At 55.6% G+C, this 24316-nt stretch overlaps 2 protein-coding genes across 2 annotated transcripts; one reads left to right on the top strand and one right to left on the bottom strand.

Annotated features, from left to right (window-relative positions):
• Positions 1-256: 256 nt before the first annotated feature.
• On the bottom strand, positions 257-6587 carry SLC25A11 (solute carrier family 25 member 11). The gene is made up of 8 exons (XM_006114643.5): positions 6428-6587; positions 4284-4436; positions 3464-3670; positions 3141-3231; positions 2833-2923; positions 2246-2345; positions 1676-1727; positions 257-837 (listed from the first exon to the last, which is right to left on the bottom strand). The coding sequence occupies exons 1-8, from the start codon at positions 6499-6501 to the stop codon at positions 682-684; spliced, it is 924 nt and encodes a 307-aa protein (XP_006114705.3). The 5' UTR covers positions 6502-6587; the 3' UTR covers positions 257-681.
• A 4604-nt stretch (positions 6588-11191) lies between these two features.
• RNF167 (ring finger protein 167) lies at positions 11192-23670 on the top strand. Its single transcript, XM_006114641.5, has 10 exons — positions 11192-11350; positions 14772-14883; positions 15038-15118; positions 15763-15885; positions 16411-16498; positions 16928-17018; positions 17478-17583; positions 17939-18032; positions 21472-21552; positions 21864-23670. Exons 2-10 carry the CDS (start codon positions 14791-14793, stop codon positions 22181-22183), a joined length of 1077 nt encoding a protein of 358 aa, XP_006114703.1. The 5' UTR covers positions 11192-11350; positions 14772-14790; the 3' UTR covers positions 22184-23670.
• Positions 23671-24316: the final 646 nt, after the last annotated feature.

Raw genomic sequence — 24316 nt, 5'->3', positions numbered from 1 at the left:
TTTGGGCGTCTCTGCAGATGCTGGCTGGGTGCCTGGGTCCCTGCAGGACAGAGGGCTCTGGGCCTGCTAGGGAAGAACTTGCAGGGTGAAGCAGGAAAGCTGGAGCCTCAAGACTTTGGTTATGAGGCCATGCAGGTGACCCTTATGGGGGATTGTTTAAAAGCTGGGCTATAGCTCACATCCCTTGGATCTGTGACACACTGCTGCAGAATATTAGAGAGCCACTCCCTGAACCCCAAAGTAAATGTGCAATCAGTACCATGATCTGTTTACTGAGTTCCAAGCAACTAGAAGAGGGACAGACAAGATACAAGGCTTGGCCCAACTAACAGACCTGCACATCGCACGCAGGGCGGCCATTGCTACCCGAGGGTTCATGTCCGAAAGTACTGTCCCAGTCTTGGCCCCCCCAATAAATAATCCACAGACGGCTGGAGCACCCCACCCCGTCCATACAGAAGCTCTGAGGTTCTGCACTGTCCTCCCTGCCGATCCTGTCATGTGATTTGGGAACCAGGGGAGAACTGCAACATGACTGACACCAAACACGAAGGGGAGGGTCTCCAACCAGATCCATGATTCACAGCCTGGTCTCATTCCAAGACGCTGGCCCCAAGGAGGCATTCTCCTTAGCACTGCGTTCTGGGGGGAAGCCCAGCTGTGGCAGGGCAGGGCCTCCTATTAGGCACTGAGGAAGAACTTCTTGTAGAATTTGTTCATCTGCTCGAGGAAGATGAATGTCAGGACTGTGTGGGGCCCCAGGCGGGCATAGTATGGGGTGAAACCCTTCCACAGGCTGAAGAAACCTTCATACCGGATGACTTTCACCAGCACATCCTGGAAGTCAGAAAGCAGAGGTTAGCATGTGGTGGGCACAGGGCGGCCATTACTCTGGTGCTGCCAGCGTGACCAATGCATCATGCTGACTCCAGCTGGCTAAAATCCTTACACTAGTGAGTAGCTCGCGCAAGAGGTTGTAAGTACCTACATCCTGTGTCTCAGACGGATCAATCACCCCTTCACCTTCTCTTCACTATGTTAATCGACCTCCTGGCTCTCTCACTTGAAGGCAGGGCTTCTAATCCTCCTCATAGCTTTTCTCTGGCCCCTCTCCAATTTAATCCCCTCTACTGGAATTGTGGGTGCCAGAACTGGACACAGGATCCCAGAGGCAGTCACAGCAGTGCGTAATCCAGTAGTAAAATCACCACTCTGCCCCAACACGAGATTTTCGCTCATGCAGCCCAGGATCGCACGAGTCCCTTGGGGCCCAGCGTCGTGCCAGGAGCTCCCGTCTGGCCAATTAGCCACCCTGCCCCCCAAGACCCATCTCCAAATGGCTTTGGGGTACAGGACAAAAGGGCACGTGCATGTCTGGACTCCATGGAATAGCTGATCACTGCATCTCACTGAAAGCTGGGGTGTTCTACACCTATGTCTGAGCCTGGCACTTGACCTTCTACGCTTGCTGTATACTTCTCCAGTTCCCCACTGCGAGGAGGGCAGCTCAGCTGCTCTATCAATAGAAACCTGCCAAGGAATGGCAGAGAGAACCTGCCAGCTGGACACAGGGGCAAGAATATTAAAGAAATCTAACACCCCGAGCACAACCCAGGGCACAGTGCAGTCAAGGAGGCAGATCCCAGGACATCCTCTGGCTCCAGCTGTCACTTACCAGCCCATTCTTATACTCTGGCTTTCCGTCGATCATTCGCATGTTCTGAATCCTGTGTGCACCGAGGAAAGGGAAAGGAATCCTTTAAGCCAGCAGCAGGCGCTTAGCATGTGACTGCCGGTTATTTATACATCAAGATCATTTTCTGTGTATCTAAGGATCAAGGGTGGAACTGGGACACAAGAAAGCCAGCAGCCCAACCCAGCTGGCCCTGTGATTCCTGCAAGTTAAGCAAGGTCAAGTCTTTATGAGATCCGCTCCCAGAACCAGGGCACTATGGGTAATGCTGCCCATGCTGGGTGGGGAAGAGTCTGGATCGACAGTTTGCTCTTCAGGCTGCTGACAGGAGGTGATTCCCTCCTGTCGTGATGTGCACAGCTGAGAATTCACCAACTCAGCCCACAAAATACCCACATGGCAGGAATGCTGGAGCAGGAGCACATTCCCCATGGCAACAAAAGCCTCCACTCCCTATTTCTGCCCCATCTCCATGCTCCCCCTCAGCCAGGGTCTTTGGACAAGCCATCTTGGCCAGCATGGAGGGCACAATCTTGAACACCTCCCACTCACCTAGTCTTGGCGATATCCACCGGCATTGAAGCAGCTGTGGTCACCAGTCCACTTATCATGCTGGCACAGAAATGGCAGAAGATGTTATCTTGGAAGTAGCCTGCAGAGGAGAAAGGGAGAATTTTAGGACCTGCTGCCATCCTGGAGATCAGACTTAAGCCATTGGAGCCCCTATCTCACTGAGCATTAGCAGACCAGGTATCAAATCCCTGCTGTCCCCAGGCTCACAGGGAGAGATGGCCCATTAGCTCTCACCCAGCTGTGGTGCTAAGACCACTGAGAACAACTTGACAAGTCCCTGTCTCATAACCCACAAGAAAGGAGCAGGTCTAACAATTAAAATAGGGGGGCTAGAAGCCAGGACTCCTTGATTCTCTCTCCAGCTCTTCCACTGAAATATTGGGAAGCCCGTGTCCTCTTTGTGCTTCAGTCCAATGTGGATAACATCTTATCACCTCCTGGGGGCAGTCAGGATTGGTTAGCAAGGGAGTTGCACCAGGTATAATACTGCTAATACTACTGGCTCAAGTAACTGGAACCTATCTGCAGTGTTACTATGTTGTCAGTCACAACAAAACAGGACTTACCAGAGTCCAGCAAGAACTGCTTGGACTGAGAGTAGGAGGCTAGCTGGGCAGCGTTCACAACCACCGCTCTGGCCATGGTGGGGACACAGCCCTGCCATGCAAAGAGAGTGGGGTGGTTAATGGGGGATGCAGGAAATGCATGCAGACACTGGGGAATGGGATATCCAAGTGCTTGCTTTCTATAAGAAGCCTGCCCCAGACTAACACCAAGCCCCTCAAATGTGTCTGCCAATAGACTAATCCCACAAACCCAGCAAATCTCATGGCTGCCTGCGTGACCAGGCCTAGCCCTCTAACCAGCGTCATACCCGCCAGAGTGTTAGCAGGCCCTCTTCCCGGGTTATCCTCAGCAGTGCATTGAAGACATTGGTATAGCCTCTTCTCTGGTCAAGGGGAAGCCTAAGAACACAAACAGAAGAAGGAAGCAAGGTGGCTGTTCAGTCAAACTGTCCCCAGACACACAGACCACCTCTGAGCGGGACCTACTGGGTTACATCAGGAGACCATAAAGAGCTTGTGCCAGGCCAGTTAGGCACAGGGGACACCAGGCTTTTCGTGGGGGCTAAAAGTCCCACCGCCAGGGAAGGATGAGGCAACAACATCATGTCACATGCACTTTAAGCTCCCTCACCTGCCATCTGCCGTCATTCTGATGAGCGCCACCTCGGCTGGTGTGCCCACAAAAGCCCCAGTGGCACCAGCCGTCATGCCGATCACCGCCTTCATGAAGAAGTTGGGTGGAGTGCCATCAGGCTTGGTGAGCTTCTCGAAGAGGATGGTGTAGATGCCCAGGCGTGTGGTGGTGTAGGTCGCTTGTCTCAGGAGCCCTGCCGACAGCCTGCCGAGAACAGGAAGATTACAGGCCTGTATGTAGCTGGAAGTTCCAGGCCTGGGCCCAGCTGTGACATAACAATTAGGTGCATTTCCACGTAGGCCCTGAGGCCCGGCACATGGAAGAGCCTGGGAAAGGTGGGTCACGTCAGCAACACAAGGTGCGTCTTCTGCCAGCACCCCATGTGCCCTCATCCTCACTCAATATCACCCCAATGTGCACAAAGCATGTCCCAGCTCTGTACTGGAGAAAGGTGCCGATCTGACAAAAATTCATGCTACACCCTCACCAGGCTCAATCCATTTCTTACAGGGGCAGACAACGCCTACCACTATAAGGCAATAAGTCTGGTCACTACATGCAATGTGTAGCCTAGTGGGAAAAGGCCCCATGTCCTATTCCTCACCTCCCCAAGCCAGTCAGTCTGCCTTCACGAAACCGGATCAGAGCTGGTACCTTTTACAGCAGAGAGGCCCTGTATCCCATTCTTCACCTCCCTGAGCCAGTCGACCTCCCATCCTGGGGCTGATGGGAGCTGGTGCCCTCTAGATGAGAATGTCCCCACATCTCTGTGCCAGCACAAAGGAGCCCTTTCAAAGGTGCCTTCGGCCCCTCATACCCAGTGTAGATGCCACGGATGCCTTCCTTCCTGAGGATGCTTCTGACTGCATGAAAGCTCGTTTTGTACTCTTTGGTCTTGGCTCCTTCCCCGCTCAGCTGCATGCGGTTCTTCACCAGGTCCAGGGGCTGCACAAACACAGTTGCCCCCATGCTGTGAAGCCACACAGAATGGTTTACAAAAGACAGATGGGAGGGAACCAGCATATATGCTGCAGTTAATGAGTATCTAAAGTGATAAACTGTATGGGGATTAGGGATGTAAAAACATATAGAAAATCATTAACCATGTAACAGGTCAAAATTTTGTTGGTTATGCAGTTAAGTGTCTAAGGCAGTGTCTCTCAACTATTTTTTATAAAATACCTCTTTTAAAAAAAATTATAAGTATCTCCAGTACCTACAGTTTTCAGACACACAATTTTTTTTTCTACCTTTGCAACATATTTGTTTAAACAATTCAATCGATGAAATTTTGGGGTGTAAAAAGTAAAAAAAAAAAAAAAAAAAGCTGTAAAACTTAAAACAAAAATTCAGTTTTCTCCAAATTTCAGTTGTGTTGATGTACCCCCCAGACTTCTCTTGAGTACCCCTAAGGGTACTCAGACCAGAGTTTCTCAACCAGTGGTACAAGGGGATGCAAAGGTTGGGAGGGAAGGGTCACCACCCTTTGCCATGTGCTGCACCCCTCTCCCAGGTCCAGTTGCTGGCCCTGCCATGCCAGCTGGGCTCCTGGGTGCCCGAAGGGTCACCACAGCTGGTCCTTCCATGGCAGCTAGCCCTGCCAATACTGACAGCCTCACTGTCATCAATGAAAACACTAGCCTCATTTGCTTTGGACAATCCAAAGGGGAGTGTTTTATGGGTGATAGCACGAATCATTAGAAAATGCTAGCCTGCCCATGCCAGCCTGCCCTCTACCCCCGAACCAGTGCCCTATTGAAGATGAAAGACTTAGCCCATTCCCTAATTTCCCTGAGCTAGCTGGTCCACTTTTCCCTCTTTGAATCAGCATAGGTAGGCTGCATGCAGCTCCCTAGAAGTGGAAGAATAACTGTCATCAGGAAATGCTTATTAAGAGTAAGAGAAATACCAATTAACGAGGAAGGAGGCTTTCAAACCTCATTTGTTGTCCTTCTCAAACGCCCTAGTCATGCTAAATCCGTGTCCCTCCAGCTCAAGGAAACTCTCATGCTGCACAAGAGGATTATTAACGTTTTTGGCCAAGTCAAGTGGCTAACACCACGCTTTGCTAGACACACAATCCCACACTGTGCCAGTTTGCCAAGTCCTGAGCACACAAGCACTCATGGTGCCAGCTAAAGCCTAACCTTACTAATTACAAATCTTCATTTTGGCATCCAAGGCAGAGCTTGGTTTCATCCTCCTCTGATTGCAGGTCTCACATCTAAGAGCTGCAGACAGCTTTAGAAAACAAGGGAAGAAATATTCCAAAGGCCTGACCTAGAGAGATGTAAAGTCTTTCCCAGCAGCTACTGACTCTGTGATCTTGGAAGAATAACTACACCTTTGTGTGCTTCACAGGCATCATAAAATCCAGGAGTCCTGGCTCCCAGCCCCACACCCCTCCAAGAGCCAGTGAGAGAATCCAGGAGTCCTGGCCCCCCACTCCCCTCCCAGAATAGGAATGTAGAAATCTGTTTAATCAGTTAATTGGTTAAATGCTGCAGTGCCCTGGGCATCATGTAACCAGTGATCTCTCTATACCAGAGCCAAGGAGAGAACCGAGCCCTAGCTCCAGGTCTCTCCAAAGGCACTGTGTCTAGGGGTCTCTGAGCTGAGGAGGGAATGTGCAGGTGGGGGGAGGAGGAAGAGTGAAGGCGGCCGAGTTTGGAAAGGGGACATGGCCATGCAGGGGTGTCAGGGGCTACTGTACTGTGGGGGCAGGGCCCCAGGCGCACCCCCAGCCCGGCAGGGAAGGGGACTGAGCGCCAGGGGCTGCCCATCCCCATGGGAACAGGCTCCAGGGGTGCGGCTGGGGGAGGCTGCGAGGCCTCTTGGGAGAGTGGGGGAGGGGCCAGAGGGGCTGTGGAGCGGGGTCTCCTGGGTTATCTCCCCGGCTCTGCAGAGGAAGCGGGGGAAGGTCATGGGGGGGGGGGTCAAGCCCGGAGGGGCGGGGCTCACCCGGCCAGGCCGCCGAACAGGAACTTCACGGCCTTGGGGGAGGTTTTGGGACGCTCGGACCCTGCCGCCGCCATCGCTCGGGCCAGGCCGGGCCGGCACCAAGGTGACACCGGCTGCGCGCGCACCCAGCGCTAGGGGGCTGGGGCGGAGCAAGGAAGGGCTGCGCACGCACCCAACGCTCCGGTGCGGGGCGGGGCCGGAGAGACTGCGACGCGCCGGATAGCACGAAGCGACCGAGGTGCGCGCGCAGTCTGGCCTGCTCCTGCGGGGCGGGGCGGGATGGGTGTTGAGCGAGGGTGCGCGCGGTGGGCTAGCCGATTTTGGCGGGAAGGGCGGTTGGCACGGCCGTTGGGACGCACAGCGCCCTGCAACGGGGGAGGGGCCAGCAGGGCTGGAGACCGGTGCCCTTCGCCTGCGCTAGTATCCGGGGTCTGGTTCCTACCACCCCCGTCAAAGACACTACTCCGGCATTGGTACTCAGTTCCCCCTCGTGATACTTAGCACCCCCAGTGACAGCCCACCCCGTGACACCCCCCCGAAATAATACTCCGTGGTGTCCCCTCTGAAATAGCACTGCACAGAAATACCCCTGGCCAGGCCTGGGCAGAGGAGGCTGCAGTGGTCGGCCAGTGTCTGCTCCCTGGAGCTGAGGTGCTTTCTGCCCTCTGGGGTCATTCAGGAACATTACTGTCCCTGCTATCACAGCCCCCCCCCTTTCCATTTGATGAGAAACAATCACAGGTCACACACATCCCATTGTCCTGGCACAATCAAACCCTGACCTTGTTTTAAGTTCTGATAAGAGGAAGCTGCCTACCAAATGTGGTGGTCCTAGCTCATACCATTAAGAAAGAGTTCTTGAACAGACTCACAGACAGATGTACAGACAAACGCACATTTCTAAAATATATAGTAAGAAGAAGTAGGGATGTTAGAGTGTAATCGATTAACCGATAAGCAAAAGCTTATCGGTTAATGTTATAAACTATATGCATTTCTCCCCACCTCCTCCGCTAGTAAATTTTTTAGCAGACCAGCAGCCCGGCTCAGTCCTGGCTTGCGACAGGACCTATCCCTGCTGTGGCTCTGCATTTAAAGTGTATTATGAGCCAGGCAGGCAGGCATCCTGGCTCAGACCTGGCTCACACTGAGTCCAGGAGCTCAGACCCACCCTAGACCTTTATCAGAGGCAACAGCAGAGAGTGACAGGCAGCCAGTCCGTGAAGGGAGATGTTTTTTTAACTGGCTCCCCTCACAGACCAGCTCCAGCTGCTACAGAGGCAGCAGCATGGAGTGGAAGTGGCATCCTTGGGAGTGAGGTGCACTGGCTGCTGGCCCCGCTCCCCCAGGAACTATAGACTAGTCGACTAACCAATAAGAATTCATGAGGTTACTCAACTATTCAATTAACCGATATTTAACATCCCTAAGAAGAAGATATATGTCCCACATCCCAAGTTGGTTCAGCATCTGCACTACTGAGCACATTCTCAACTCCAAATCAGCAAGCAAGCTGGGCAGATGCTGGATCAGCAAGATAGCACACCTCCTGGAGCAGTCTCAGTGCCCCCCCACAAACTGTGCCAGGCACCTTACATTCCCTCTGACTGCTGTCGCTCGAATGCTGCTACCCCATCTGAGAGCAAGTGCAAACAGCAGCTGAAATTAGAGAAATTGATGTTTGGGGGGTGAATAGTGTGAAAGAAGATAAACGGTGGTTACACTGAGTCTCAGCCCCCCTCCCCCATTCTACTCAGTGCAGTCACTAAAGGCTTGCAAGCAAGCTCTGTTTAAAGTGGGAAATGGGAGTCCCAACAGGGTCCAGCCCCCAGGTTTTGTACTGCTTCCTCCACCTCCCTAGGGCAGAGTGTCTCGCTGTAGGGGAGTCCTGAATGGGGTCAAGATGATCTCCCCCCCCCCCCCCCCCAACAGCAAAGCTTTCAGGGACAAGGCACAGAGCCCTGTGCTCTCAGGATGCCTAGGGCTCCAAGAGGTGGGACTGCTCCATGAGGTGTGCTGTCTTACTGATCCAGCACCTGCCCAGCTTGTTTGTTGATTTGGAGTTGAGAATGCATTCAGTAGAGCAGATGCTGAACTAATTGGGGATGTGAGACATATATCTTCTTCCTACTATATACTTTAGAAATGTACTCCTATCTGTTTGTTTAAGAACTCCTTAACAGTAAGAGCGAGGACCACCAAATTTGGTATGCAGCCTCCTCTCATCACTGCCAAATGACAGGCCTTGGACATGAATTACAGCAGGGCTCAAACTATGGTCCTGCAGAGTTTGGGACCTGGAGCACTTGCTAACCTGAGTCGAACAGATTTGCCTGTGGACAGGATGGGGGCTTGGGCTCAAACCAGAGTGGAAGCTCAGCTTAGATGCACAGTCCTGCTCATTGCTTCCATGTGGCTTCGCAGCACAGAGACAAGAGAGCCTCCCGGAGGGAGGAAAGGTGCTTTCCTGGTGCTGAGGCATGAATTGCTGCAAGTGCATCTAGCACTAGATGGCACCATGGCCCATGCAAATAAAAAGACCCAGCTGTCTGGGAAGGTGCCCAGTAACCCCATGTTTGTGGTGTTTCTGGTGCCTCAGGTCTCATGCTGCAGCCTACAGTTTCCCTCTCCTAAGGACTCCTGGGCTTTATGCCCATCTCTGGGAGAGTAGTGGGGTCTATTGGAGCAGGGGAAGGAACTGGGAACCAGCACCTGTAGGTGGCAATCTTGGCAAAGTTAGGCCAGATACAAGCTCCTAGAGTGTTTTGTTGCACCGATTTCTCTCCCTTTCTGTGAGCTAGTTGGGAGGGGGAATTTGACTGGGGCAGAAAGTGACACCATATCTGGACTTGGGCAAAGCCATGGGGCAGGTGGGGGGAAAATGAACTCCTACACTCTGAGGCCAGCCCGGTAACCCCCCAACCCCGGCTTCCCTAAAAAGCACTGCCTAGTGGTTTTCCCAGACTCTGTTTCCTTTCTCCATTGGCTGAGCTGAGAGAGACTGTCCTCTCTCTTTCTGCTCCATGGGGCAGACAGGGGCTGGGATCTAGAGAAACAGCAGAGCACCTGGCAGCAAGACGGGTGGCACGGCTGTAAGCTGAAGCAGGGCCAGTGTGGTTACAGATACGGAGCAGAGACCACCTCCAGCAGCACAGCAACAGAGGGCATTGTGGTGGGACTAGAGCTCCTCCCCTCACTGCAGGCGGGAACCCCCTAGAAATTAATCCCTTCTTCCATCTCCAAAAAGCACTCTGGTGGTTTTTGCTTAGCGCCTCCAGACCTGACCCTCTTTAGACTAATTATGTCACTTTTATTATAGACTAGGGCTACGTCTAGACTGGCATGATTTTCCGCAAATGCTTTTAACAGAAAAGTTTTCCATTAAAAACATTTGCGGAAAAGAGCGTCTAGATTGGCACAGACGCTTTTCTGCAAAAGCACTTTTTGCAGAAAAGCGTTCGTGCCAATCTAGATGCGCTTTTCCGCAAAAAAGCCCCGATCGCCATTTTTGCGAGCAGGGCTTTTTTGCGCAAAACAAATCTGAGCTGTCTACACTGGCCCTTTTGCGCAAAAGTTTTGCGCAGAAGGACTTTTGCCCAAATGGGAGCAGCATAGTATTTCCGCAAGAAGCACTGATTTCTTACATGATAGAAATGTAGCCGTGTTAGTCTGGTGTAGCTGAAACAAAATACAGGACTATGTAGCACTTTAAAGACTAACAAGATGGTTTATTAGATGATGAGCTTTCGTGGGCCAGACCCACTTCCTCATATCAAATAGTGGAAGAAAATTTGGCTGTGACTATGGGTCTGGCCCACGAAAGCTCATCATCTAATAAACCATCTTGTTAGTCTTTAAAGTGCTACATAGTCCTGTATTTTGATTTCTTACATGAGCTTGTCAGTGTTCTTGCGGAAATTCAAGTGGCCAGTGTAGACAGCTGGCAAGCAGCTGCTTTTGCGGAAAAACTTGCCAGTCTAGACACAGCCTAGGTGTCTTACCATAGCAGCCAGGAGCTCCTCCACCTTGGACCCATGACAGTAAGGTCTGTACAAACACACTCGCCACAAAGAGCCCTTTATCAACATAGCAGACAAGAACCAACTTGAGAGTGGCAGGGAAGCAATGCGACAAAACTGGACAACTACACAATTGACCCACGGTGTTCAATTTTTTTGCAGGTGTCTGTGGTATGTATATTCTTCATGCCCCAGTCAGTGAGCTTGCCACACTTATTGCAAACACCAGGGTGAGGGCAGACTGGGTGACAGCAAATGACCTGTACAACAATTGGTAACACCACCGTGCAGCTGCATGAAAATCCCTGCAGACGTTCCTATGACCAGTTACCAACACATCAGGTCCTGCTTGGAGATCAGCAGGGATATGGTGAAGCTGGCTTCCAATACAGTCACACGTGCCATGAACTGGTGTGTCTCAGCCTATCCAGTCTCTGATGCACTGCTCAGCTCAAAGGAAGCCCAGACCACAGATGCAGAGCTGTGTGGCGGTGGTGGCTGGTCTAGAAGGGGCTGCAGATCAGAAGTGAGGACCACCTGGCTCCCAGACCCTCTCTCTAACCCACCAGTCCCCGATCCCCTCCCAGAGCCTGGGAGAGAACGGTTCCCAGCCCCCCTGCTCTAGCCCACTAGCCTCACTCCCTCCCAGAAACGAGGAGAAGACCCAGGAGTCCTGCTTCCCAGTCCCCCCCCAAGAGCTCAGGAGAGAACCCAGGCGCCCGGGTTGCTGTGGGGCGGGGTTGCTCCGCCTCCTCTCGCGAGAGCTCCCTGTTCCCGGGAAGAGGATTTGTAAACAGAAGGTGTTAGAGGGGAGACCCCCCTTGTTGCAGCTAGCGGGGGGCCGTTGCTCCAGACCCCGCCCTGCTCCAGGGAGAGAACCCTGCTGCTGCAGGAGCCAGCACAGGTCAGTGTGGGGCTGCCCCTACAGGCACCAGCTAAACAAGAGAGGGCCTCTGGGGGAGGGGGGTGCTGCTGCGGTTTGGGGTCAGACAGAGGAGACCATACTCAGCACAGTCAGGAGAGGGAGTAATGCTGGGGCGCCTCTCAGCGCCGGGCGAGGACCCGCTGCGTAACTGGCTGCCCCGCCCCAGACGTGGCTGCATCTCCTTGCCGGGGGAGGGGTCCGTGTGTAACCGGTCGCCCTGGCCCCGAGGTGGCTGCATCACAGGGCTGGGTTGGTGAGCTAGTGCCACCCCCCGTGGAGTGTAGATGTGCCCTGTGCCCCCTTCAAAGTGGGCACTGCTGAGGCAGCAGCCCAAGACTCCCCTCGCACCCCTCCTCTCCCCCCCCCCCCGGGGAAAGGGAGTGCAGTTTGCATGACCCCTGACTACGGAAAGAAGACTGGCAGAAATGGTTAGTGGGCACAGCCTAAGTCTGTGACTCAGGACACCTATATTCCATTCTCTCCTCTGCCACTGACCTGTTAGGCAGTTCCTGGCATCTCCGTGCCTCAGTTTTCCTTCCCACTCATTGCCTGTCTCACTGGTTATATTGTAAGCTTTCAAAGCAGGGACAGCCCCATGTGTGTGTGGTGCCCTACTACAGGGGGCCACCAGTATCAATGTAACCCCTAATCTTAGAGGTGGATTGAGCTGTTTCAAAGGCTACTGCCCTGTGGGGCCAGGGCTAAGTGCTCCAAACTGCCAGGGCTTAAATCTCCCCCTGCCCTGAAGTCCTGGCCCTGCCCACTACTCTGTTAGCCTGGTGCTGGCTCTTTGCTCCTGCTCAGCCCTTTCCTGATCTTGGCCATGCCACCTGGAACTTTGCTCCGTGGTCCTCTGCCAATGGCATAAAGAGACCAGCCCTGCATCCCTCCGGCAGCCATGTCACTGCACCTTCTACCAGGGTGGAGCCAAGCACCTCCCAGCCTAGACTGGGAAACTGAGAGCATCAGCCTCTGATCCTCACCCAGACTTGTTTGGTCAGGTCAGGGTTCCCTGCTAGGGATGTTAATGTTCATTTTAGTAATCGCGTCGTCACAAAAACGTTATCATTACACGATTACTAAAATATTCTCCAGGGGCAGGGCTGGCAGCCAGTGCACTCCTTGCCCCACTCTTGGGGAGCCCCCTGCCACCCCACATTGCTGCCTGCCCACCAGCAAGAGGCAGCAAGGGTGTGTGTGCATATAGTCATTTGGATTAACCAGTAAGCCCAGGCATATTGGTTAATCATTTAAATGACTATATGATAACATCCCTACTCCTTGCAGGTCCCTCTGACTGAGATCTGGGCCCTTGGAGGGCCTGGCCAAGCGCTGACCCCACCTCACAGCTGAGATCTGGGCCCATCATGCTTTTTTCAAAGGGAGTTTTTGCTAGTGGTTGGAGGGTGTTAGGAGCCAGGATTCCTGGGTTCTCTGCCCAATGCTGGGAGAGGAGTGGGGGCTGGCAGCTCAGCAGGTGGAGCTGGGAGCCAGGACTCCTAGGTTCTTGCTCCAGTTCTGGGAGGGGAATGGGGACTGGTGGGTTAAAGTAGGGGGCCTGGAAGCCAGAATTCCTGGGTTCTCTCCCTGCCTCAGGGCGGGGAGTGGGGTTAAATCAATAAGGAACCAGAATGGAGTGGTGCCCCAGCCAAATTGTGTTTGCCACTTGTGCCTTCAGCTGTGTGCCCCACGTGTAAATCCAGCATGGGTTACACCTGAGTTAATCAGCTTCTAGAATGTCAGCCCCTGCCCTGGGCCCTGCAGCATATACACAGCCATCTCTGTCCCCAGCCATGGCATTGCCAGACAGCTGCCCTTGGCCACCAGCTTCCCCTTCTAATCTCACTCCCATTGGGTACAGCTGCCCTCGGAAATGGGGAAAGAACCACGGGGTTCCTGCCCCTCACTTCCTCCCTGCAGCCCTCCTGCCAGCCTTCTCTTCCCCTTAGCCAGAGGGTGGTAGCTGGGTGGGAGTGTCACCCTGGATCTTGCTCAGGATCTGCTGCTGCTGGGAGAAGCCAGGGATGATAAATTGACATGAGAGGATGGGAATTGTTAAAGTTTGTAGCCAGGATCCACTTGGGCTCTGAAGAACTCAGAAGTCCTGGTATGGTCTGTGGTGAAGCTGCACAGTGCTGTCTGTAAATCAGGGGCTGGCTACCCAGAGGGTATAATGCATCTGAGGCCCCTGATTGGTCCCGCCTGGGATCTGGCCCCAGTATCTCCCATGGAGCGATAGCCCATTGGTTCTGGCTGAGCTCTGGGCCCCACTTACCTCAGTGTCCTTGCCCATGGTTACACAGTCTCGTGGGTAATGAATAGGCCCTTTGTTCTATCCACGAGCCCCAGGGCCATCTCCCTGTGCAAACAGGCTGGGATGCAATGGGGGGCAGATCTGAGACTCCCAACAAGGCTTGCTGTGCACTCGCCACCCTGAGCATCTATGCAGGGTCCTTCCTTCCCTCCTCACTGCCAGAAGATTGGGCCAATTTTGACTCTTAGGCATGGGCCTCAGGGTGACCCTGCTGAAGTATTGTTTATGAGGAAGCATTGCAGTGCCCGCAGAGTCCAGCTCCTGAGGGCTACGTCTACACTGGTCCCTTCTCCGGAAGAGGCATGCTAATTTCTAACTTTGGAATAGGGAAATCCGCGGGGGATTTAAATATCCCCCGCGGGATTTAAATAAACATGGCTGCCGCTTTTTTTCCGGCTTGGGGAAAAGCCGGAAAAGAGCGTCTAGACTGGCGCGATCCTCCAGAATAAAGCCCTATTCTGGAGGATCTCTTATTCCTACTTGCAAGTAGGAATAAAAGATCCTCTGGAAAAGGGCTTTATTCCGGAGGGTCGCGCCAGTCTAGATGCTTTTTTCCGGCTTTTCCCCAAGCCGGAAAAAAAGCGGCAGCCATGTTTATTTAAATCCCGCGGGGGATATTTAAATCCCCCGCGGATTTCCCTATTCCAAAGTTAGAAATTAGCATGCCTCTTCCGGAGAAGGGGCCAGTGTAGACGTAGCCTAGCAGTGCCACTCTGCAACTCACAGCTGGTTTGGGAGTGGCAGCAGCTGCTGATGTGGAGGGCAGGAAGGATCACTGGATGAACATTTTGTAGGGACAGAGTCTGCTCCTAGCTAGGCCTAACTGGGCAAGCAAGTGTTCTGTGACTCAGTTTCCCCACACACCCATGTTGTGGAAGGCCATTGGGGCTAGGACAGTTTTATACGGGATGTGTGCAGCACTGGGCGCTATGCGGAGAGATTCTCAGCACCTGACACCAGGCTAGAGGGGCTGGTGGGGATGATCCAGCCTTGGTGGGGTGGAAAAGGGAGTAGGGGTGAAAGTTGGCAGGGTGGGGTGGGGGGGGTCTCATGGCTGTCTCCAGGCTCACGCTCTCCCCTCTACAGGACTCCACCAGCTGATAGTATGCTGCTCAAGCATGCCTTCCCCAGCTCAGTTGCAACCCTGCTGCTCCAAGCCTGCCTGCTGCTCCCCCCGGTGGCTGCCTACATCCACGCGGTGAGTGGCCAAGGGCACGGCATGTCCCTGTTGAAATGGACTTTCCAGGTCCTGGGGGGTAAGAACAGAACCAGGAAGTTGGGTACCTGGGAGCAGTGCAGACGAGCTGGGGGGTACCAGACCCTCTCACCCCAGCCTAATCCTTCCCCCCCAGGTGACGGATCACAACTTCACTATGGACTTCTCAGACCTGCCTGCCCTCTTTGGAGTGCTTCTGCCCAGGGAAGGACTCGTGGTGCGTTGCTGCTGCTCCGGCAGCAAGATCCATGGTGGTTAGAATAGGGGGGCTCCAGGACTCCTAGGTTCTCTCCCTGGCTCTGGAGGCTTAATGGGGGCTGTTGGGTTAGAGCAGGGGAGCTCCAGGTCTCCTGGGTTCTCTCTCTGGTTCTGGGAGTGGAGTGGGGGCTGGTGGGTTAGATCAAGGGGACTGGGAGGGAGGATTCCTGGGTTCTCTTTCTGGTGCTGGGAGGGAATTGGGGACTGGTGGATCAGAGCAGGGGAGCTGGGAGCCAGGAGTCCTGGGTTCCCTGGCTCTGGGAGGGGAGTTGTGGCTGGTGTGTTTGAGCAGGGGTGCTGGGAGCCAGGAGTCCTGGGTTCCCTGGCTCTGGGAGGGGAGTTGTGGCTGGTGTGTTTGAGCAGGGGTGCTGGGAGCCAGGAGTCCTGGGTTCCCTGGCTCTGGGAGGGGAGTTGTGGCTGGTGTGTTTGAGCAGGGGTGCTGGGAGCCAGGAGTCCTGGGTTCCCTGGCTCTGCGAGGGGAGTTGTGGCTGGTGTGTTTGAGCAGGGGTGCTGGGAGCCAGAACTCCTGGACTCTGTTCTCGATTCATCCTGTCCTGCTGCAGGCCTATGGGGTATTGATTGTTATGTGCTGCTTTGCTTCAGGGCTACCTGATTGAGGCCAAGCCCAGCAATGCCTGTGAGCCCATTGAGGGGCCCCCAGGCCCCAGCAATGCCACCCACTTCATCGCCCTCATCCGCAGATACAACTGCAACTTTGACATCAAGGTATGAGAGAGTCCCAGGGAGGCAATCACAGGGGAGAGCCTAGTGCATTGCCAGGACCCCTAGACAGATCCCATCCTGACCCCACACCCAGCTTCTGCCCTGAACCATGAGGTCCAAGAGCCCTTTTCACACATCTGTTGCACTCAGGACTTCTGGGTTCTCTTGCCAGCTCTGGGAGCTGGTGGATTAGAGCGGAGGGGGGGGGGGGGGGAGGTAAGAGCGAGGACTCCTGGGTTTTCTTCAGTACCAGATTTATCCATAAGCCAAATAAGCCACAGTTTAGGGCCTCAGGTTACAAGGGCCCCTCTAAATACAAAAAAAAATTACTGAATTTCACTCTTTTGGTAGTGTCATGGGGCCTCTAAAATTTGACATAGCTTTGGGCGTCAGCATATTTTAATCTGGCCCTGATTCTCTCCCCAGCCCCTGGGTTGTGGGGGGAGGCTGAGAGCCAGGACACCTGAGTTCTCTCGCCAGTTCTGGGAGGGCACTGTCTCCCTTACCCATCCCCCTGCGCCCCTCTAGGTGTGGCACGCGCAACAGGCAGGGTTTCACGCCGCCGTGGTGCATAACACTGGCTCCGACAAACTGCTCAACATGGCCTGGAATGATGGTGAGTGTGGGAATTTGGCTCTCCCTGGGCTCTGCCCCCACGTTCAGAGTAGTGGGGTGGGTGTTGGCTCCCCCCCATCATGACCCACATTTTTCACTTGCCCCACTGCCTGCCTTCCTTGCTGCTGAATTTTCCCCCCCATCCTGCCCTCTGCCTCCCACCTTCCCCACTGCCAGGGATCCTCCCCCGATCCTGCCCCACACCTCCCCTGCTGCTGAATCCCCCTCCGATCCTACCCTCTGCCGCCTGCCTTTCCTGCTGCCAGATCCCCTGACCCCGATCCTGCCTCTCCCTGCCAGATCCTTCTAAAAAGGCAGCCACTGGAGAAGGTTGAGGTGTTTCCTGTGGGGCTTAGACTCCAAATGCTGTGGGCTTGGCTGAACCCCTGTCCTATTTCTTTGCCCCTTCCATCCCCGTTGTGCCCCACAGAGAGGATCCGGGAGCAGATCGCCATCCCTTCAGTCTTCGTGGGGCAGACAGCTTCAGAATACCTGCACTCCATGTTCATCTATGAGAAGGGGTATGCCCTGCCCCTGGGTACTGCACTGCCTGGGCCCCCTCCAGGGAAAGGGTTGATAGGAGACTCCACCTGTCTCTTTTCCCTCCCCCCCAGATCTCCAAGGTCCATCCCCTGAGCCCACAGGGACCCCTGCAGACCCAGCTCCCTACCCCCTCAGAGCACTCCTGGTCTCACCCACCTGACATATGGGTGCTGCTTTTCTGGCCTGCCTGTCTGCCCTGATGGGCAGAGCGGGGTTCTCACTAGCTCCTGGGAGCTCCATCAATAGGAATGAGGTTGGATTAGAGTGGGAGGGGGGAGCTGGGAGCCAGGCCTGGCTCTGGGAGGAGACTAGGGGTGGTGGGTTAGAGTGGGGGAAGGGCTGGGAGCCAGGACTCCTGGGCTCTTCTCTGGATGCAAAGTGGTGGCTAGCAGCCAGAATCTCCACACTGACCAATCCCGCCATCTCTGTCTCCCTAGCGCGCATGTTATCCTGATTCCTGAGTACATCTTCCCGCTGGGCTATTACCTTATCCCCTTCACCGGCGTGGTCGGCATCATCATTGCTGTCATGTGTACCATCCTAGTGAGTTGTTCCACCACACTGTGTGGGGCAGGAGCTGCCAGCCTTGGTTCTCCCCCGGGTTGTGGGAGTAGAGGTGGGGGCTGGTGGGTCAGAGCAGGGGAGCTAGGAGCCAGAACTCCAGGTTCGCTCCCTGGTGCTGCGATTGGATTGGGGTTGATGGGTTAGGGCAGAGGGTCTGGGAGTCAGGAGTCCTAGGTTTCCCATCTCTGGGAGGGTATTGGGGGTTAGAGTGGGGGGTAGGAGCCAAGACTTCTGGGTTCTCTCCTTGGCACTGGAAGGGAAGTGGGGGTTGGTGGGTTAGAGCACTGGGGGGTCTTGGAGCCTCCCTGAAGACATCTCCCGTCCCTGCTGGCAGATTGTGCGCTGTGTGCAGCACCGGAAGAGGCTGCAGCGGAACCGGCTCTCCAAGGAGCAACTAAAAAAAATACCCATCCAGAAGTATAAGAAAGGTAACTAGACAATAAGGGGTGCTGCCACTGGCCATGCCCCCTTGGGAGCTGCCCCATGTGAGTCAGAGCTGCCCAGGTGGCACTGGGTGAACTGCAGAGGGCAGGGTGGGTGGTTCAGCAGGGGCACTCTCCCCTGGCAGCCAGGATTGGACCCAGGGTGGCGAGAGGGGTTACTGTGGGGTGGAGGCTCAGCAGAGGGATACTCTCCCCTGACAGGGCTAGGGGGTGCTGTGGGGTAGAGAGTGGGGCATGGGCTCAGCAGGGGCCCCTTCCCAACATGCAATGAATGTAATGGGAGCCCCATATTGCATACTAGGGCACCCCCCACCACTACCCAGAAACACCCCCACCCACTCAATGCAATGCAGTGTCTCCCCACCAGAGGGCTCTTCTCCACCTAGGAACTAGTTGAGCTGCCCCTACTCCCTCCATTTTTGCCTGTCCATCTGTCCTTCAGCAGCCCCATTTGGTTCCTACTGGGGAGGGGGAAACAGGCTAGCCCCCCCACATACCAAGATCCCCTCCCACCTCACTGGGGGGGGAGATCAAACCCACCATTAAAATGAACAGTCCCTGCAACTGGGGCAGATCTAGGGACGTGGGGAAAGTTTGAGAGTACAGGGGAAGGAAAAGGAGACTGTGGGTGCTTCCTCAGAAGTGGGGTGCACCCAGTGTGACAGGTTCACAGGAGCCTCCTCCCACACCCTCTCCAGCTTCCTGCACAGCCCGGGTGGAGGCGAGCAACTGTGCCTGAGGGTGTCAGTAGCATCCCACGGCTCTGAGCACTCTTCCCACACCCTGTTCACCCACTTCCAGCAGCCCCTGTGCTCACATGCTCACTGTGTATTTTGGGGGATGCCTGAATTTTCCTCTTTCCTGCATAGCATATTCAGGGCTTCCAGTTCCATCACCGTGTCAGAACCATGCTCAGATTCCTGGTGTGCTTCTTGTGGGCTACAGGCAGGGAGCCAGTACTCCTGGGTTCTCTCCCCAGCTCTGGAGTGGGAGAGGATCTGCTGGGTTAGAGCAAGGGGGGCTGGGAACCAGAACTCCTGAGGTCTCTCCCCAGCTGCAGCAGATGGCTGAGCCTTGACCCAGCTCTGGAAGAGTGGCGAAGGAAGGGTTCTGGCCCCACGGTCTGTGACCTGTGTGGTTACATGGCATCTCGTGGCTGGTAAATGCTTCCCCACCAGACTCAGCCCAGGGCCTTATTAACAGTGGGGTGGGGGAGCTGGTGGGCCTGGAACAGTGGGGTCCATTTTGGGGTCAGCCTTCCCTGGACTGTGCTGGCTCAACTCCCCATGCAGGCTCTGGGGGCCCTCTGGGCAGGCAGGGCAGGGAGCACTGCAGCCAAAGGCTTGGAACCCTGCCCCCAGATCCAGCTGTTGAAGGTCCCTGGGTGGATGGGAGCAGGGCTGGGAGCTGGCACACTAACTAGGCTGACTGGTGCCGGCTCCTGCTGAGCCCCTGCAGGGGGTCAGTGCAGCAGGGAAGGGGGGACAGCAGAGAGACACGAGGCTGCTAGAGCAGTGGGTGTCAGGACATGAGCTACAGGAGCCCATATTCCTCTCCCAAACCAGTGTTCCCACTCAGGTGTGTGCCTGCACGGGTGCGCACCAAGAATGAGGCCAGCCCACCTCCTCAACAGAGCTGCACAGTGGCTGCTAAGTTGCTCCAGGGTGGGGCCACATGGCAAGTGGCAGCCCTGCCCCAGGAGCAGCAGGACAATCCCTGTGCAGCTCTAGGCCTAGCTTCAGTCCTTCCCTGGGGCTGGAGCTGCAGGCTGCATGGCGGGTGGCAACTGCTCTGATGGCCTCGCTCAGGGCCAGAGCTGTAGCTGTGTGGTGGGTGGCCGGCATCTGCTCTGGCGGCCAGGGCTGGCCAGGCCCTTGTGGTGGGGGTGGGCTGCATGGTGGGGCTCCGGGGATACTCTGGCGGCTGGAGCTGTTCTGGAGCCTGGGGCTGCATGGCGGGGACCGGGACTGCTCTAGTGGCCGGAGTTGCATGGCAGGAGGGCTGTTCAGTGGCTTGGGGTGCTCCTGGGGCCAGCTCCACCCCTTCCCCAAGGCTGTAGCTGTAGCCAGGGCCACATAGCAACTTCCTGACTATTCCCTGGGTGGGTTGGGTGGCAGCTGCCCAAAGCTGGAGCCAGGCTGTGGTGAGGCTGCTACTGGGGATGGAGTCCCCTGTGTCTCCCTTCCCCCTCCCATACTTCTCTTTTTCCCCTCAGAGCGCCCTACCCCCCCCAATGCTGTCCTCCTCCCCACATGTCAATGCCCCACCCCCCAGCACCTTACTCCCTGCAAACCCAGGGCGATGGCAGCTGCTTTCCTCTGCCCCAGGTGGGGACTCACAGCCAGCCCTGTGAGGAGCAGCTGGAGGGAGGAGGAGCATGCCTCACCTTCTCCCCACAAGGTGGGAGGTGCCACTTGGGAGAGTCTCTTTTGGGGAGCAGCACCACTGGTGGGTGCACATGACTTCATTGTTGGCACACAAGACAAAACTCACTCTGCTCATGGATGGAAAATCTTAGAGGGAACACTGCCCCAAACCCCCTCCTGGTTCTCTGTGGGTCCACAGTCGGGAGGCAGGACTCCTGGGTTCTCCTGGGAGTAGAGTGGGAGCTAGTGGGTAAGAGCAGGGGGGCTGGGAGCCAGGACTTCTGATACTGTTTCTACTACTTGAATGGGCCCTCCCCAGGCCCCGCTTCCCTCCCAGGTCTGAAAATAGAACCCAGGAGTCCTGTTCCCCCAACCTTGTCCTACACTTCCTAAGCTGTTGCAGCCATTTCACCGCCTGGTGGGGCCGCTGAGCAAGGCCTTTCAGGTTGAGTAAGTGCTGGGGAGGAAGCGCTGGGGAGTGCTTGCATTTACCTTATAAGGAGCGACTGGGTTCACTCTGCAGCCCCTCTGACCACTTCCCCTCCCAGGCGCAGGGGGGGGGGGGGAGTCAAAGCTTCCTGTTTTCCGTGAGACGCTCCAGGCGTAGAGCTGAGCAGGCAAAAGCTGAACTCAGGCCTCTGGCCCTGTGCTGTCAGGCCCGGGCCTTCTGTAAAAATGGTGGGCCCGCCAGTTAAACAGGGACCCCTCTCCCATCGCTGAGATACAGCCACCTGTGGGGCAGGGCAGCTGGTTACATATGGACCCCTCACCCGGCATTGAGGAGCAGCCACCTCTGGAGCAGAGATGTGGGTGCAAGGACAATTCTAGCCTTGTATACTCTTCTGTGAGACGCTGTATTTCATGAATCCAGTGTCCCAACACTAAGCACAGCCCAAATACAGTTCTAAGCCTCTCCCCAGTACTCCTAGGTCCTCTCCCTGGGAGAGGAGTGGAGGCTGGGAGATATTATCTCACTGTATGGGCTTGGCCTGGCCTCTGTGCCTAAGTAGCCCAACACCATGTGTCAGATCTAAGACTCCCTCCCATCTCTCTGCCAGGAGACGAGTACGATGTCTGTGCTATCTGTCTGGATGAGTATGAGGAGGGCGACCGGCTGCGGATCCTGCCTTGTGCTCATGGTGAGTGACCCGAGGATGCTGGAGCCAGCCAGCCCGGGGCAACCTGGGCCAGGCCAGAGACACTGCAACTCCCAATGGGCCCTGGTCCTGGAGTGGAGTGCATGGAGCACAGGATGTCAGCAGTCCTGGGTTCTCTCCCTGGCTTTGGTTGAGGAGGAGGGACTGGTGGTTAAAGTAAGGGGGCTGGGAGCCAGGAATCCTGGGTTCTCTCCCTAGCTCTGAGTGAGGGCTGATGTTAGGACAGGGACAGGGAGTCACCCAGATGCCTGGGTTCCACTCTGGTGGTGGGTGTAACCCTCCTTCCCCCACAGCCTATCACTGTCGGTGTGTTGACCACTGGCTGACACAGACCAAGAAGACCTGTCCCGTGTGTAAGCAGCGTGTGCTGCAGACGGCCGAGGACTCGGACTCAGATGGCGAGGGGCGTCAGCAGGGCGAAGAGGAGGAGGAAGAGCGCAACTCTGAGCGAGCCCCGCTACTGGGCCCCTCCCCCAGCATCCCCTCTTTTGGCAGCATGGCCACAGCACAGGGCTCACCCTCCGATGCGGGAGGCTCCGAGGAGCAAGAGAGGCCTCTGGGTACCCCCCAGGGCCAGCCCCCTGATGGCCCGCGGGGCAGCATTCTTGTCTAATCCCTGGCCAGGGTGGCTGGATGGACTCCCCAGCGGGGTATCTACCCTCTGAGCTTTCTTTGTATTTTAAACTGTGCACAAAACATGGGCTTCCCACTGCTGTAGGAATGAAGGGGTGGCCAGGTCCCACCTCAGGCCTGCAGCCCACAGGATCCATTATGTGCCAGCGCTCCAGTGTTGGGGCTTGCCTTGGGGTGAATTTGGGGTGTCAGGGCTTTGCAAGATGGTTTGGAGGGTTTGCTTTGCACAGCTTGGGGTGCGAGGAACATGGGGGCAGACCGGTTTCCCAGTGCTGAGGGAAATTCAGTCTAGTCAGAGTTGGAAGCCAGGACTGCTGGGTTCTTGCCCCAGCTCTGAGGGGGAGTTGGGATTGGTGGGGCTGGTAGTCAGGGGAATAGGGTCTGAGTTTGAGGGGGGCAGGTCTGGAAGCCAGAACTTCTGGGTTCTCAGGAGGGGTGGGAACCCAGCACTGAAACAAACCAACCACCCCTCCCCCCATCCTGGGCTCAGTCTTGAGCTGACTGCATAGCCAGTCAGTTGTGGCCAGCTGGGTGTAAACACTGCAGCCTGGCCACATTCCTGCTGGGTCCTGCACCCACTCCCAGCCTCCCCGCAGGGCACACCACTCAGTGGTAGCCACTGCCCCTCTCTATTTTCTGGCCCTGCTGGCCAGGATGGGGAGGAGGAGATGATGATGTAGTGATGGCCCCTCCCCAGTCTGGGCAAATGAAGGACTCTGTTCTCATCACACCAGCTCCAGGTGAGGCATGCCCTTTGACAAGCCAGTGAATTTGCTCCATTTGCAGCATCCTTCAGCCCTCTGAATCCTGTCTCCTACTACATCCTCTTTGCTGGGAGCTTTGGCTACCTGAGTCCTGCTGGGGGGCTTTACCTAGAACTCTTTGGGGTGTTCGTCTCAGCCCATGTTCCCCTATCTGTTCTCCTGCAGCCCCAGCTGAAGGTGGACCCAAAGCCAGACCCCTCCTTGCCCACAGTGGCTCCCGGTTGGGTTAGGTAGCTAGCAGGGGGAGGGGCTTTATCTCCTTTGCACCCCACTTTTAATCTGAGAACAGCTGTCAAGTTTCAGCTATTCTTAGTCCCTGGGGCCAGCCTGAGCTCTGCTCCTGTTTGATTTGTAGGTGTGGCTCAAACACAGGATGCAGAGTGCAGACTGCAGAGTTCAGGACCAAAAGGGGGCATGCCCTGTGCCTGCATGTGCTTTTAGCAGCCCACTCCCAGGGTTCCTGGGGGCTACTAATGTGTGTCTGTCCCTGGTCAGCATGGAGAGGAGGTTGTGCCATTCACACTACACCTGGGGAGGTTCTACTGGAGAGGATTTGTAGGCTGCTTTTATTAACACATGCTAAATCATACTGGTGGTATGAGGTGGGATGTCTCACCACCCTGGCCAGTCTCCAGGGCATCAGCAGGGTCCCCACCAGCTGGACCCAGCTTTGAATAAAAGGACCATGCTCTGTCTTGCCTCATGCCTCTTTGTGGTCATTGTGTTGGATGGAGCTGTGCTGGGAAGTTACCAAAGAGCAGACTGGGGTGCCCACATGCCATAGGGGACCCCTAAGGAAGTATGGTCCCCAACAGTGGCCCAGCTGTGGTTACAAAGGCCTGGACATGGAGGAGAGAGAAGGGCTCTCTCTTCCACCTCCCATCTGGGACTGACTCCCCACCCCACCCCACGGCAGGATATCAGAGCACCTCCAGGGCAGTGGGGAACTGCACCATGCCCCTCAACCACCGAGCAGGGCTGATCTCAAGGGCCACTCCCAAGGAGCATGTGCCACTTCTGGCCCCATCAAGAGGAAATAGAAATCCTAGCCCCAAGGGACAGACCCTACAGTGACACCAGTGTCTGGAACAGGCTGGGCAACAGGACATTCCTGCATGGTTCCCTCGCTGGCAGTGAGCACAGGACTGTGTGTGGGGGGGGGGGGGATGGGAAGGTGGAAGGAAAGTTAGCTGGCAGGTCTGAGGTGCTTCATTCCAGGAATATCTGGAGCCAGTTAGCTCTGGGCCCTTCCCCTTGTGCCCAACACAGCCCTGACCACCCAGCTGCACAGACCCCCTCAAGCACCAGCAAAACCCAGCCCCAACCATTTCTCCCCCCCACCCCAACAA

This window comes from Pelodiscus sinensis, chromosome 22 (genome assembly GCF_052426305.1).
Source record: "Pelodiscus sinensis isolate ZL-2025 chromosome 22, ASM5242630v1, whole genome shotgun sequence".
Lineage (NCBI taxonomy): Eukaryota > Metazoa > Chordata > Testudines > Trionychidae > Pelodiscus > Pelodiscus sinensis.
The sequence above is the reverse complement of the archived record's forward strand: the minus strand, read 5'-3'. Positions and strand labels throughout refer to the sequence as shown.

What these genes read in the sequence shown, in the direction of transcription:
- SLC25A11 (XM_006114643.5), bottom strand. Translation starts at nt 6,501, where the DNA reads ATGGCGGCGGCAGGGTCCGAGCGTCCCAAAACCTCCCCCAAGGCCGTG. An exon ending in CTGTTCGGCGGCCTGGCCGG is followed by an intron (nt 4,437 to 6,427) that starts GTGAGCCCCGCC and finishes GTGGCTTCACAG; the next exon opens with CATGGGGGCAACTGTGTTTG. An exon ending in AGAATGACGGCAGATGGCAG is followed by an intron (nt 3,232 to 3,463) that starts GTGAGGGAGCTT and finishes TTGTGTTCTTAG; the next exon opens with GCTTCCCCTTGACCAGAGAA.
- RNF167 (XM_006114641.5), top strand. Translation starts at nt 14,791, where the DNA reads ATGCTGCTCAAGCATGCCTTCCCCAGCTCAGTTGCAACCCTGCTGCTC. An exon ending in TGGCTGCCTACATCCACGCG is followed by an intron (nt 14,884 to 15,037) that starts GTGAGTGGCCAA and finishes CTTCCCCCCCAG; the next exon opens with GTGACGGATCACAACTTCAC. An exon ending in CATCCAGAAGTATAAGAAAG is followed by an intron (nt 18,033 to 21,471) that starts GTAACTAGACAA and finishes TCTCTCTGCCAG; the next exon opens with GAGACGAGTACGATGTCTGT.